This window comes from Mercurialis annua, linkage group LG7, assembly GCF_937616625.2.
Source record: "Mercurialis annua linkage group LG7, ddMerAnnu1.2, whole genome shotgun sequence".
NCBI lineage: Eukaryota > Viridiplantae > Streptophyta > Magnoliopsida > Malpighiales > Euphorbiaceae > Mercurialis > Mercurialis annua.
Window position 1 is genome coordinate 46,871,770 of NC_065576.1, and position 14,665 is coordinate 46,886,434.

Consider the following 14,665-nt stretch of genomic DNA (forward strand, 5'->3'; position numbering starts at 1 on the left):
TATAATCCTACTAAGTACACAACATAAACTAGTTCTCCGTGGCGCCACATCAGACCTAACATGAGTAAGATTTTGGAGGGAGATGTTGATTCCACATGACGCCATGTGACAAGTGCCAGGTCTGACATGGCGCCACGTCGAATGATCATGAGTTGCATGCATGATAGTATTATAATCGTATGTCAGATATATGCCTATGTCAATCACATAAGTCCGTTTTAATGGAAGATACTTTGCTGTTATAAAATTGTAATTTAGATATATATAATTATGAATTAAAGTTTTGAGTATCACACTGAATGAGAAGAAAGGAGAAAATTTGTGAACTCTCAAAACAAATTTTGGATAATTTTTGAGGAGCTCTAACCCAAATATCATCTTAAAATTAAATTTTTGGTTCATATTTTAAATATTATGCAGAAATTAAATATAAGTAAAAGGTCAATTCGGTCTCTAAATTTGTGACTTTGGATCAAATAACTCACCCTCATCTATTTCGATTAAATTAAGGACAATAAATTCCATTTTTACGTCAATTAAGAACAATGCTCTCTAATTTTAGGTCAATTAAAGATAAAATTGGATCATCCTTGTCTCTTGAACTTGTTAATATTATACAATTTTGTCCTCAATTAACCTAAAAATAGAGAATATTATCATTAATTGATCAAAATGGTTGAGAATAAATTATTTGACTACGAGTCACAAGTTCTAGGGCCGGGTTGACCCTTTACTCAATTAAATACTAACTCCAATTCTCCAACCTAAGGAAGTGTAAATTCCTGTCGCCTGACACTGACCATAAAACTATAGGCCAAGCAAATCATGCCAATAGTTATAATAGAGAAGTAATAAACAAACTGTAAAGAGCAATGTCGACAGATAATGACCCATGTATACAACATTTAACATATGAGTGAGTCATCTATCAAATAATTGCCAAAAGAAGTAATGATATGGGTACCTAAAAAAATTTAATAATTCAGTAATCACAGCCCTACGCCTAAGCAAGCTAGATGATTGATTTGAGATGCCAACAAATCATATCTTTTATTGTAGTTTTAAATTGAACTTGTTGTAAATACAATTAATTAAACTAAAAGTGTTTATACAAGCAGTGGAATTATGATATTAAATGTTTTGGCAATACCGAAAACTGGTTGTCTATTTCTTTTAAGTGAAACCTCGTCTAGTTTTAAATACTTGTATTTTGATGAAATTTGACTATAATACAAACTGTTTATAATCTAATGTAGCATATGATGCACATATACAGCAATGACCTATCCTATTTCATTTGTTTATTAAAGACTAAGCAAGAGCTTTCACTTGATGTAGAAGACTCACCCAGAAACTCAGATCTCAAGCGCATCAGCAGCCTGCCCAGATAATTTAGGCATCCACCATCCCGGCCCCGCCCCAAAAAAGATCATGTGGAGAAGCTTCCACAAGCACAGATCCAGCAGTTGACAGTAGCATAGAATTAAAATCAGGATAAACTGAGAACTTGCATTTTAAAGCCTAGTACACGACATCAATTTCAACATTGTCCCAATCAGATCTTACCTGCACATTACATGGACTATTAGTTTCCGCCAGATTTTCCAGGAATGTATAAGGAATTCAGTCTTTCCATGCAATGTTCTCCTGAAAATAAGATCTTACATGTGCAGTCGGTCTACTCATACCAGCATTTTAACAAGGAAAGAGAAAAATGAAAATCCATGGGAATTGAGACAATGCTGTAACTCTGGATTAACTAACAATTACAAGGAATTGCATTCTTATAATTCCACGAAAGCAGCTAAACATTCCAACTAAATAAGAATCAAACTATCATCAGCAGCATATTATATTTTTTTTTTTGACAATCGAAATCTTCCATTAATAATAAAGAGCAGTTACAGGTGTAAGAATTCAAAAAGGGTATAACCGTTTTTAATGACCTAACATGGAACAAGATATAAACCTTGATTCGCAGATAAATTGTTGACTGAATTCTTCCTGCTAGATTGTTTCAGGATACATCACACTTATTATATCATGTACTTCGGCTGATTCTAATATATGAATACAGCACTGAAGAATAGCATTACCTAATCAAATCCATTACTCAATAATTAACTTTTTAACAATTTAACTCATCAAAACAGCAATTCAAATTAATAAAATAAAAGCAAACCTGAACAAGAGAAGAAATAGAAGTACGATCTCCATCGCAATCACCAGGCTCTAAATTAAGATCATCAGTACCACCTTTACTCCACTCTCCAGCTGCCTCCACCGCTTGAAACTCCGCTGCCTCCACCGCAGGATTTTTCAGCTAACTCGGCTGCGCGTTTGATAAACGCGGCATCACTGGAGTGAAAGTGATTGCTGTTGCTCTTGTGACTGTGATTGAGAATGGTGCTGCTCTGAGTTTTTGTCGGAGATTCCCGCTGCGAAGCGAAGTGGAGACGACTACGCAAACGTAAACTGCAACCGTCGTACTGGTATATGGGCCAAATGGAAGCGGTCTAAATTACTTCTTTGGGCCTATTTGAGCTCAGACTTAGCATAAAGCCCATCCATGTGAACTCGGCCCAATTTTAGAATGATTCCAAACAAATACTCGACCCGATAAAGCGAAACTGGGCCGATCCAACAAAAACAAAAACCCTAATGGTGACCGCATATATAAACCGCAAGAACAACACACTACAAACCCTAGCTGAGAGACTCGCACACAGAGGCTTTACAAAAGCGTAAATTGAGAGCTCTCTTGATTACCTGCAAAACCAAAAATGGCGACAGCTAAAACTGTGAAGGACGTGTCACCTCATGAATTCGTCAAGGCTTACGCTGCCCATCTCAAGCGATCCGGCAAGGTATTTGTTTCTTATCGTTTGAATTACTGTGTCGTATTGATTCTGTTAGTTTCTGCTGATTAGATCTGTTTTTAAGTGTGGGTGTGACATTTTGTTATAATTTCTTGATTGTGAAATGGATTTTTAATCAGTTTATTTGTATTGGGTTTTACAATTTAAATGTCTGTTTTAGTTAAGTTTTTGTTGATTTTGTGACTTGCCATTTGTAGGAATAAGTATTATAATTTGATTATCGTCAGACGGAAATTTCTGTAAAAGGAACATGTATGCAGTTGCATTTTAAATACGCTATGCCGTTTGTTGTGGTTTGGAGGAAGTTTTGATTGATTTCGGCTAAAGATAAAGAAAATGGGTGTCTATGGCATTTTTCTAGGAGAGGCAAATCAGTCATTTTAGTTCTCGATGAGCCAGGGTAGTTTTAGTTTACCATACATAACAGCTTGGTTGTATTTCTTATGCTGGTGATCCTACTTTGAATTTGATGACTATCAACATTTCTAGTTTCGGAAATGTGACTGGTACTTAGTATTCCGTACATGAAACATTGTGAACCTTCAAATAACAATTTTTCAACGTGTCTGTCTCTGTCCTAGTGTGTCATTTCCCTGTTACAGTAGTACTATTGTGTTAGTATGTTAAATGATTTGATTTCTTATGGCATAATGCTGCAATCGCTAATATTATTGTTCCTTGGATAACAGATTGAGTTGCCCCCATGGACTGATATTGTGAAGACTGGTACACTTAAGGAGCTTGCTCCTTATGACCCTGATTGGTATTACGTGAGAGCTGGTAGGTATTCTGTTGTTTAATTAGTAATGTCTCCATCTTCTCGTATTGTATAGTATACTGCTTACTCATACAATTTATATATTTATTGGTGATTGCAGCTTCTATGGCAAGAAAGATTTACTTGAGGGGAGGCCTTGGTGTCGGTGCTTTCCGTAGGATCTATGGTGGAAGCAAGAGGAACGGGAGTCGCCCACCCCATTTTGGCAAGAGCAGTGGTTCCGTTGCTCGTCACATTCTTCAACAATTGCAGAACATGAGCATTGTCGACATTGACCCAAAGGGGTAAGCTCTACATTTTCTTACTTCTTAACAAACGTCTTAATAAATTGTGTGTTTGCTGACATATGTTTTTTTTCTGTTGTTTTATCAGTGGAAGGAGAATCACTTCAAGCGGTCAAAGAGACCTCGACCAAGTGGCCGGACGTATTGTGGTTGCTCCATGATCAATCAACGTTGTGATTTGCTAAAGAATATTAGTTCATTTGGTTGTTTAGTTTACTGTTTTAGTATGTTGGGGAGGTGTTAATGCAGCTATGAGATTACTTGTTATATTAAATTTTTGGTTACAATTTTGAGACACATTGTTCCCTTCAGTTATCTTTCTATTTATGACATTTCTCATGAGCCAACACTCTTTATATTCCTTTCCTTAGCTTGATTTTTCTGTTACTCTTTGTCAAATTAAGTGAAATTCTGTTCAAGTTTGATAATGTATTAAGTTGACATTAATTTATTACTTCTCCAGTTAATTAAGCCAATTGATACTGATATATTTCATTAATCATTATAGAAAAGGATTTGGTAAAGTGTGGGTAAAAATCAAAGAAAATAAAACACTAATTTGAATCATATTTGCATTAAAACATGACATCCTACTTGTAATAGACGTATTAACGCTGACATTGCATGAGTCTTGCTCATGATGTAGTTACTTGATGGATTTAAAGAATTCGGGGCATTATTTTTTAGTGATATCTTGCTTTCTATTTATGTTCAGTTGCATTATTTTATTTTTCTAAATCAATTATGTAAATATTTTGTAATCAAATTTTACGCATTTCCAGCAATAATTTAAGTGTTCTCGTGAAATAACTGTAGAGGAAGTTACTTCGACGATTTGCATGCCAGTACACTCTCTTTGTAACAGCGCAAAATGTGAGGCGAATCAGCAGCAGAGCTACAAACACACTACACTGCTTCTAGAATGGTACTGAGAAAATTAATTTTCTTGTTTCATATTTTATATTTATTTTTTTACATCATCGATGACAAAGTTTTGCGTATCTAAATTTCTCTTATATTCCAGGCCAGTGTTGCTTCCACAGCTGTTAAGCATAAATAAGTTCGTTGAGGAAGTAAAGAAAAGTGTTTACCACTGCTTCTCAACTTGTTGTAAAGAACTAGAAGTATTTTTCACTGGATTAGAGCTTGAAACAGTAAAAAACCAAGTCAGCCATATATTCACGTCACTTCATAAACCCATTTTGATAAGCGATTTATTAATAGAAGATACTTTAATGTTGTAAAAGTGCAATTTTTGTCTATTGTAGTTATAAATTAAAATTTAGGTGCTATGCTAAAAGAGAGAAGAAAGTTCTGGTACTCTCAAATAATTTTTGGACAAGATCTTAAAATCTCTTTTACAATGAAAGTCCAATTCACCCCTCCAGTTTGACACAAAAGGTCAACGATGTCCAAATTGGCATTTTATGATAAAAAGATATAACGACTTGTCAAATTTGGATAAATTTACAGCCAAATCAAATGTGGTTTTTTCTTTTATCATTAAATGCAAACTTTGACATTTTTAGGCTTGTGTCAAGGCGGAGGGACGAAATAGCCCTTCGTTGCCTGATTTAATACCTTATATTTTATTTTTTCGTTTATATTCCCAAAATATGCAGAATAAACCAAGTGTAAATCCTATCGCATGACGCTGACCATAAAACTATTAGCCAAAAGAATTATGCCGATTGTTAGAATGAAGTAGTAATAAATAAACTGTAAAGAGCAATGTCAACAGACAATTACCTATACCCAAAAGAAGTAATGATATGCGTCCCTGAGCAATCACGGTCCTAAGCCTAAGCAAGCTAGATGATTTATATGCTATGCCAACAGATCATACCTTTATGCAGCGGAATAGCAATTTTAAAGGTTTTGGCAATACTGAAAACTCGTTGTCTATTCTTTTGAAGTGCAACCTCTTGTTTAGTTTTAAATACTTCTGTTTTGATGAAATTAGACTAGAATACAACTTTTTATATGCTAACGTTGCACATGATGCACATATTCAGCAACGACTTGCCTATTTCATTTATATATTATAGAACTAAGCAAGTGCTTTCACTTGATGTAGAGGACTCACCCAGAAACTCGGATCTCAACCGCATCAGCAGCCTCCCCAGATAATTTAGGCCTTCACCATCCCGGCCTCCGCCCCAAAAGAGATCATGTGGAGAAGCTTCCACAAGAACAGATCCAGCAGTTGACAGTAGCATAGAATTCAAATGAGGATAAACTGAGAACTTGCATTTTAATGCCTTGTACACGACGTCAATTTTGACATTGTCCCAATCAGATCTTACCTGCACATCACATGGACTATAAGTTTCTGCCAGATTGCCAGGAATTATAAGGAATTCAATCATTTCATGCAATGTTCTCCTGAAATTAAGATTATACATGAATTACAGTGACCCATGGAGTCTGTATAGTTCAACAAGGAAAGAAGAAATAGGAAAATCCACGGGCATTGAATGACAACACTGTCTTAACAGTTTGAGACAAATTATTTTTTCTGTGTTGTTCACACTGTAACTCTAGATTAACTGACAATTACAAGCAGTTATATTCCTATCACGTAGGCAGTTTTTCATTCCAGCTAAATAAAAAAATGGGCGAATTCAACTCGTCAAACGTTGGTGTAATCTACTGGTGTCTTATAGTATGAGAGTATGGCTACTCGGCCAACATGAATGGAAGTTCCCCGTCCATAAATTTGGGGTGTCTCCCCCATCAAGCAGTTACGGAAATCTGTAGTTTAAAAGACTAATACTATACTCCTAGCTTAGTTTCCTTGTTCCTCTATATTCTGGTCACTGCTTAGGTATTTATTCATGCAGCAGGAAAGTATCGGGTCAAGCTGCCTTCATGCATTTTCGGTTTCAAATGAGTACATAATACTTAAGGTAAATCTGAAGCAAAGTTTGCTAATGGCTAAAAACAGAATAAATTTTTCCTTAAAAGTTGTGGATAGCCAATTTCTGTCACAAGACAGAAAAATTTACCAGATTAGGGCGCTGCCTCTGCATTGACCTTCCCATTCGTGCTGCTTCCTCTGGACTTCTGGCTGATTTTATCCTTTCGATGCAATCTTTTGCATCAGGATCATTTACCCCAGCAAACTTGTGCGCCTATTTCAAGAAACCATGATAAAATATCTATAAATTTTGAGATAGAGAAATTAAAACTAAGTTGCAAAGGCAAGTACCTGGTAATAATGTTCCACACTTGACCATGTGACATACTCACCATTGTCATCAAGCATTTGAATCGGATGTGGAGAAAAATTTGAAAAAGCTCCATAAGGATCCCAAGTTTTATAAAAGAATATGATGCTGGATTCATAAGGACTGACAGTAGGATCAATTGCAAAAGTTTCATCCTCTGATGGGACAACTGGAGTCAGTTCTGGGATTGGCTGGATAAATCCACTAATAAGCATATCTGGTCCAATCTGTTCAAATACGAGGATGACACCACGGTAAAAAGGCAGTTTTTTTTTTGTAAATACAAATATGAACTGCATCACTGTTTCCACCACCCACTATCATTTCCTCCTTTTTACTTATAGTGGCTGGAGAAAATTGGTGCGCCTATGATGCAAGGCGGTAGTTAAGAGATAACAAGTTTCCACACACTTCTATTGTTCTTTTCATTCTAATTTTTTAAGAAGCAGGGAACAGCTATTAGACGAGTCAATGACCAAAATCGTGGAGTTTAAACAGCATATCTCAACAAACAGTGTCAACTTTAGCATCCTTCAGTGGATGACACATCTAGCTTAAGCATTTTTTCTTCTAATATTTAAATAAGGATATAGACATTTAGATGTCAAAAATAAATTGAAAACAAAAGATACGATTAGTTAATTGAAGATTCAAGTCCACAAATCCAATGTTAACCTAGCGTTCAAGTCTTTTCCACTATGATAAATCTGCTTGAAAAAGTTCAACTGCCATGAATAAAATTGAACACAAACTAATATCTCAACAATAATCAATGAAAGCTCCTAGTCATTCATTAGAAGGAAATAAGGATCAATTTTGATAGGAATTCAGCATTAGGATTAGTTTCAAATATTGGTCAGAATTAAGAATCAAACCATCTAAATTATCTTATTACTTGATCACAGAGAACTTCACAAGTGCCAGTTAAGTCTAAGTAGTTGACTGAATTCTTCCAGCTAGATTATTTAAAGATACATCACACATATCATATCATGTACTTTGGATGATTCTAAAATATGAATACAGTACTGAAGAGCCAAGTCCCAAGTATAAGCTCATGTTTATACACAGAACAATATTAGGAAACACAACTGTCAGAAATCCGAAAGGGACAAACATGAGCACACTTGCTGGTAGAGATACTTCGGAAACAATTAACTAATTCTGTAATACAAACACACTAAGTAAGAAAGGAGTCATAACCTGCCTTCTCATAGCAAACATCAATTAAATCCAAGGCTTGCGTCATCTCGACCATCCCGAGTTCGCCCACAGGTGATGGAGCATTCTTCCCACCAATAATCTTGGGAGCAACAAATGCATAAACCTGAAACAAAGAAGTTTTCCTTGAAAAGTAACATTTAGTGAAGTTAAATCCATGTTTTATTAAACCTGTAAAAAAATTAAATTCTCAGCATGGTATAAGAGGGCAAAGTATTCAAACTACTTGGACCTCTTGGAGTAAGTGATTATTTAGATGTTCGACTAAGTAGTAAGTTTTATGACTGGCCCATGGGGTTACATATGATAAAAGAATTAAAACATCGCTTGTGCTCTCCCTAATCGACATACTTTGGAATAATTTTGAGAGCCAGTAGACCATGGCTAAAAGCCAGGTTGCAGAAAGACCGATATACATGATGCACCAGGTTTTAGGAAAGCTGAGATAATTTTTGCTATTTTCAACTCGTTCAAATTGGAGATCGTGATCAATTTAAGAACTAAGAGTCTAAGATGATGATTAAAGTTCAAATTGTGAAAATACTAATAGAAATCAAAATTCTTAACTTCAATGGAAAAATATCGGGTGAAAGATATCCATGAAAAATTTTTCAATTAAATAAATATCCTCTAAGTAAGGCCAAGGGCCACCTATACAGAGGTTACAGATATAAACTTAAGATGAATTAAAGGATTGAGAAAAGGATAGACCTTATGTATTACACCAGCAGAAATAGCAGAAGCAGCAAGTGTCCCTCCACACTCCCATAAAACAGAAAGATATCCGCGATCATGGAAATATTCCATAACTTCTTTGGGATTTAAGATTTCAAACTCCACCACTTCAACTCCTTTTGATGCAAGTTGTTTCTGAAAACTCCTCCGGGCACCTCTTTGTGTTGCAACTATAGTAGGAACCTCGGAGATGTCCCAAAGATTGGCTTCTTCAGGAAGATCAAGAGTCTGTGACATTACAATCCGCATTGGCATATGCCCACCGCCATGTCTTGCAGTCAACCGAGGATCTGATTCAAAAAAATTAATTAGTACAAAAAAATTAAAAGAAATGCACTACATAAATCAACCATATAGACAAAGTAGTGGTCGAACTTACTATCCCGACGTACAGTATTTCCTCCAACAATAATGGCATCACTGCTTCCCCGCAATTCAAAAACTCGATTCCTTGACTGTCTACTGCTTATCCATGCTGCATGTCCAGAACTAGCAGCAATTTTTCCTATAAGTATCAGAGCATTTAGATAACTCCGGTCTTCAGCAAACAATTTCCAAAAAAAAAATGCTTTAATTCACAGAAGATCATACGGTTAGCAATTCTCACCATCAAGAGTCATGGCATACTTGAGAACAGAGAAAGGAACTTTAGAAGTAGCTCTAACAATCAAAGGAGCATTGACAAGAAGACATGATTTTCGAGCATCCTACACAAGTGCAATAATGTTATATAAATACCATACATCACAAAATTTAAACAAGTAGGTCCTAAAAATAAAAATTACAAGAGTTCATCTCATGCAACGGTTTGTTAAACGAATGTATATTTGGATGGCTCTTATAATAGCCATAAAGTCCACATTGCTTTATTTATTTCAAAGAATGACTCATTTTCTTTATGAGATGGTCATTCTTCTTTCTATTTATGTATTGTTATCTCTGGCAAAAAAAAAAAATGAGCATTTAGTATAGGGAATCTTTAATTATTACTTTATTTTTTAACATTAAATATTCCAACATGGTTAACGCCTCACTGGTTGCATGAATGACATGGCACAACCGTCATATTATATAATTTTCCGTATCATTAACAAACAAATTACATATATTGAATCTTTTTTTCATAAAAGTTGAAATCAATACCTCAATAATTTTACTCTGAAGATCCTCTCCAAGAACATCAACCTGCAAACCTTGATTTCGTAAAGCACGAATAGAATTACCTTGAAGATGTCTCAATGGATTCCTAATGCCTACCACAACTCTTGTAATCCCTGCCTAATCAAATCCATTAGCCAATCATTAACATTATACAATTTAGCTAATCAAAACAGCAATATCAAATTAATAAAACAAAAAACAAACCTGAACAAGAGAAGAAATAGCAGTATAATCTCCATCGCAATCACCAGGCTCTAAATTAAGATAAGCAGTAGCGCCTTTACTCCACTCTCCAGCCGCCTCCACAGCTTGAAACTCAGCCGGTTTAGTTCCCTGCGCGTAAAGAAATCCCTCTCCGGCGACATTTCCCGATGCAGTTGCTATTACGCAGCCGAAATTCGGATGTGGAGAAGTAAAACCGGAGGATTTGTCAGCTAATTCGGCGGCGCGTTTGATAAACGCGGCGTCGGCGGAGTGAGAGTGAGTGTTGTTGCTGTTGTGATAGAGAAGTGTACTGCAGAGTATAGGTGACGAGCGGAAACAGTTGGATGCTAATGAGTAAACCATATTTTTTAGGTCGTAACCGTTACACTAATTCTATCATTATCATGCCTTACTGCTCTGTGTTTTTGAAGGAGATTCTGGTGGCGGAGCGAGGCGGAGACAGGCAAACGTAATCTGCAACCGTCTTACTGATGTATGGGCTAAATGAATTCCACGGGCCTATTTGAGCTTGGACTAAACCATTAATAATAGGGCTTTTTATATAAAATACTGATTTTGGCAGCCCATTTACTTTTATACAGTACTAGTTAAATCTTTACTTTACCTACCTCATTTTCTTACTTTAATAACTTTTACTTCAAATTTCTTTCTTTTATACGATTTTTCTTATTTCTCTCAATCATTCTTCTTCTCCATGATTTCTTTTGAGATGTGAAAAAAAATTTCCACGATTTCTGCTCTTTCGCTTCCGCCTCCGCCGTTCCGCCGTTCCGCTGTTCCGCCTCCGCCGTTCCGCTGTTCCGCCTCCGCCGTTCCGCTGTTCCGCCTCTGCCGTTCCGCCTCCGCCGTTCCGTTTCCGTCGTTTCGCCTCCGTCGTTTTGCCTTTGTCTCGCCGCGCCATCTTTCTTTTATCTTTTTGATTTTAGATCTGGAATTTGTTGTTCTTTTTTTTTCATTTTCAGATCTGTAATTTGTTTATCTTTTACTGTTTATCCACCATTAAACATGTATAAAGAGTATCTTTAAAGAATCTAATACTTATTTCATGTTATGTAGAATAATTTTGTGATTTTATGTAATAAAATTCTGTTGTTTCTGCATTTTTTTGTGTTTTGTTGTATTTCTGCGTTTTTTTATTCTGCAGAACGATTTGTTGATGATGATTGATTGCTGAATCATTGTAATGTTACAGTGTTGTTGATTTTATGTTGACTTTATGTTGATATTATGTTGATTTCAACTGATTTTTCTTATTTTAACATTGACAAATAAGATAATATTGTCTGTGAAATAAACTTTTGTTGGATGAAATGAAATTGTATCATAACCGGCTTTGTCGAAATTTAGCTAGGTATGAGAGGTGAAAAACGAAAAACAATTATACAAGTGATATTGAAGGAACTGTGCGGTTGCGAAGAGAATTGAGGAAGAAAAATATTTTGAGATAGATTTTTTTAATTTGTGAACTATTGTGTTGGTGTATATTTAATATATTTTATTTTTATATGTAAGAATAATTTTATTTTTTTATTTAAATTATTGTTGTTGTTTTTTTATATTGTTTTGATTACTTACTCTGATAATTTCTTTATCTGATTCATTTATTTTAAATATTTTGTACCTTTGTTGTTTTTTAGTAGAATTACTACTATCATATTAACAAGTTATCAACATAATGTCAACATGATATCAACAATTAATGCTAATTTAGTCAATATGTTTGTAAAATGAGAACATTGATTGATTTAAGTAAAAAACAATCAACATATTATCAAAAACATGTCAATAGCTCATCAATACAGTAATTTAAGACTAATTTTATTTTTCTTTCAATGATTGAAAAATCAACATGTTATCAACAGTATATCAACAACATGTCAACATAAAATTGAAAATCAAAAAAAGTTGAAATACTTATCAACATAATGTCAACAATAAATCAACAACGAATCAACATAAGGAATAAAATATAATATAATTTTTTGAAAAACTGTGACAATTAACAAAATATCAACAAGAAATCAACAACATGTCAACATAATAATGCAAACATATAATTATATAGTCTCGGTTAAATTTTATTTTATTTACTTTATTTCGCTGACAAAGTTATCTGATTTGCCAATTTTAAAAAAAAAACAAAATTTTCCAATGTTAAAATCAAGGAAATACCAACTGACTATCAACACAAAATCAACAACAAATCAACAACACTGTAACATTATAATAATTCAACAATCAACCATCATAAAAAAATCGAGCTGCAGAATAAATAAACACAGAAATACAACCAAACACAAAAACAAAATGCAGAAATAACAAAAAATTATTTCATATAACCATAATTTTATATTACATAACATGAAATTAACATTATATTCTTGAAATATAATCTATATACATGTTTAATGGTGAAAAAACAGTAAAACAATTGTAGATCTGAAAATAAAAAAGAAGAAAAAGAAGAAGAATGAATAAATTGTATATCTGAAATCAACTAGATGACACGACGAGCAGAGGAGATGATGGCGTTGGCGAAGATGACAACGGAGACGATGATGAGAACGATGACGGAGGAGCGGAGAAATAGAGGACGACGAAGCGGAAGACGACGGAGAGGAAGAGAGAGGAAGATGAGCTGAGAGGAAGAGAGAGAAATATGAGTTGAGAGGAAGAGAGAATTGAATGATGAAGAAAGAGAAAATAAATGAAATTGTGATGATTGTGCTATTAGGGTTGAATATATAAGATCCGTATAAAAGTTATAATCAGCTCCGTGTATGGTAGTTTAGTAAGTGAAAAATATGACATGTATAAAAGTAAACAATTAGCCAATATAGGTTGTTTGTGTAAAAAAACCCTTAATAATAGAGGAAATTCTACCATACATTTTAAAAAGTGAAATAAAAATAGGATTAGGATACTCTCAAGTTCAAAATAAACTTGAGGGAGTCATTTTTATGATTTACAGCATTTTTAATAAATAAACGGTGTAGATTAATTTGAATAAAATTGTATTCTTTTAATCTTCACCGTTCATTTTATAATGAACGGTGTAGATCGTAAATATGGCCCCCTTGAGGAAATCCTAATTCATAAAAATAAGGATTGATTGTAGTACATTTGCAGAAAAATTTACACTTTCAAGTATTTTTGGTTAAACTAATATTATCAAAAAGAAATATTCATATTTTTATGATTATTTTATAGAAATGGAACATTTTCAAAAAAAGAATTTCTTATTTTGAACCATTTTTTTCTAAAAATATCTATCATCAAGACTTTTGCGTGTACCAATTGAAGTATTTTAAAATGAGCTGAAGAATTAACATTTTATTAGCAGGATCGAAAAAATCCAAGAGTCCTTTTTTTTCTATAGCATAACTCAACTGAAATTTCACAATACAATATTGATAAATTAAAGGAGACGTATATTATTGTATACAGATATATATGGAACAATTCGAAAATCAAATTCATTATGTAAAATACCGAAAAAAACTTGTTGTGGGAGCAGCCAAAAAAGAAGAGACATGAATTCATTAAATGCTTTTTTTTTCTGCATATCTAAATTTTAAATTTAATAACAAAACAAGTAATAAATCGAAATAATAAACCCATTTCATAGATCAAAATAAAGCATTTCGGAATAAAAAAATATAGAATTTTGTCCCCCATTCTAAGTATAAGTAAAAATAAAAAAGCAAAAAAGGAAGGATTTGATATGGTCGGGGTTTTCTCCTATTCATATATCGTAGAGTGATAGGGGTATTTTTATTTTGCTCCCATTTTTGCAGTCTTTTTTGTACCGCCGGTTAACAATGTAAAAACGATATCAGTCACAATTCAAAAAGTTAAACATTTTCATAATTTAAAAGATTCAAAGTTAATCTTCTTGTAGCGTTATTGTTAGAAAAACCAATTATTTAGGAATATATTAGCTAAATAACCACCTAATCAGCAGCATATAGCTCATATAAACAAGGAATAAAAACTTCTCAAGCATAATTGTTTCAAAAAAAAATAAAAATCTCAAGCATAATCTCTTCCTTTGCAAACGTAGATCGAAATAGTCTTCTTCCTTCAATTGTATAGATTCATTGAGCATGCTAGATCCTAATCCTACAAAAAATTATCTTAAGCAGCAACCTA

The 14,665-nt window shown here is 33.9% G+C and overlaps 2 protein-coding genes across 5 annotated transcripts; one reads left to right on the forward strand and one right to left on the reverse strand.

Annotated features, from left to right (window-relative positions):
• Positions 1-1,066: 1,066 nt before the first annotated feature.
• Positions 1,067-11,007, reverse strand: LOC126656045 (riboflavin biosynthesis protein PYRR, chloroplastic). 4 transcript variants are annotated; one of them, XR_008789449.1, is made up of 12 exons: positions 10,493-11,007; positions 10,271-10,405; positions 9,735-9,834; positions 9,507-9,632; positions 9,104-9,417; positions 8,379-8,498; positions 7,153-7,398; positions 6,950-7,075; positions 6,028-6,247; positions 2,183-2,489; positions 1,970-2,096; positions 1,067-1,566 (listed from the first exon to the last, which is right to left on the reverse strand). XR_008789449.1 is itself a non-coding variant. In XM_050350498.2 (10 exons), exons 1-10 carry the CDS (start codon positions 10,853-10,855, stop codon positions 5,073-5,075), a joined length of 1,764 nt encoding a protein of 587 aa, XP_050206455.1. In that variant the 5' UTR covers positions 10,856-11,007; the 3' UTR covers positions 4,831-5,072. The 4 variants fall into 4 exon arrangements, 2 of the variants coding, with proteins under 2 accessions (XP_050206455.1, XP_050206454.1); XR_007633162.2 differs by lacking the exon at positions 1,970-2,096; XM_050350498.2 differs by lacking the exons at positions 1,067-1,566; positions 1,970-2,096; positions 2,183-2,489 and adding an exon at positions 4,831-5,086.
• Positions 2,697-4,283, forward strand: LOC126656047 (40S ribosomal protein S19-3-like). The gene is made up of 4 exons (XM_050350500.2): positions 2,697-2,867; positions 3,569-3,659; positions 3,758-3,941; positions 4,030-4,283. Exons 1-4 carry the CDS (start codon positions 2,784-2,786, stop codon positions 4,100-4,102), a joined length of 432 nt encoding a protein of 143 aa, XP_050206457.1. The 5' UTR covers positions 2,697-2,783; the 3' UTR covers positions 4,103-4,283.
• Positions 11,008-14,665: the final 3,658 nt, after the last annotated feature.

Excerpts from the sequence above, each read along its gene's own strand:
- LOC126656047 (XM_050350500.2), top strand. The coding sequence starts at position 2,784 with ATGGCGACAGCTAAAACTGTGAAGGACGTGTCACCTCATGAATTCGTC. Across the intron at positions 2,868-3,568 it reads ATCTCAAGCGATCCGGCAAG|ATTGAGTTGCCCCCATGGAC; the intron begins GTATTTGTTTCT and ends CTTGGATAACAG. Across the intron at positions 3,660-3,757 it reads TTGGTATTACGTGAGAGCTG|CTTCTATGGCAAGAAAGATT; the intron begins GTAGGTATTCTG and ends TGGTGATTGCAG.
- LOC126656045 (XM_050350497.2), bottom strand. The coding sequence starts at position 10,855 with ATGGTTTACTCATTAGCATCCAACTGTTTCCGCTCGTCACCTATACTC. Across the intron at positions 9,633-9,734 it reads GTATGCCATGACTCTTGATG|GAAAAATTGCTGCTAGTTCT; the intron begins GTGAGAATTGCT and ends TGATACTTATAG. Across the intron at positions 7,399-8,378 it reads TTGATGTTTGCTATGAGAAG|ATTGGACCAGATATGCTTAT; the intron begins GCAGGTTATGAC and ends GTATTTGAACAG.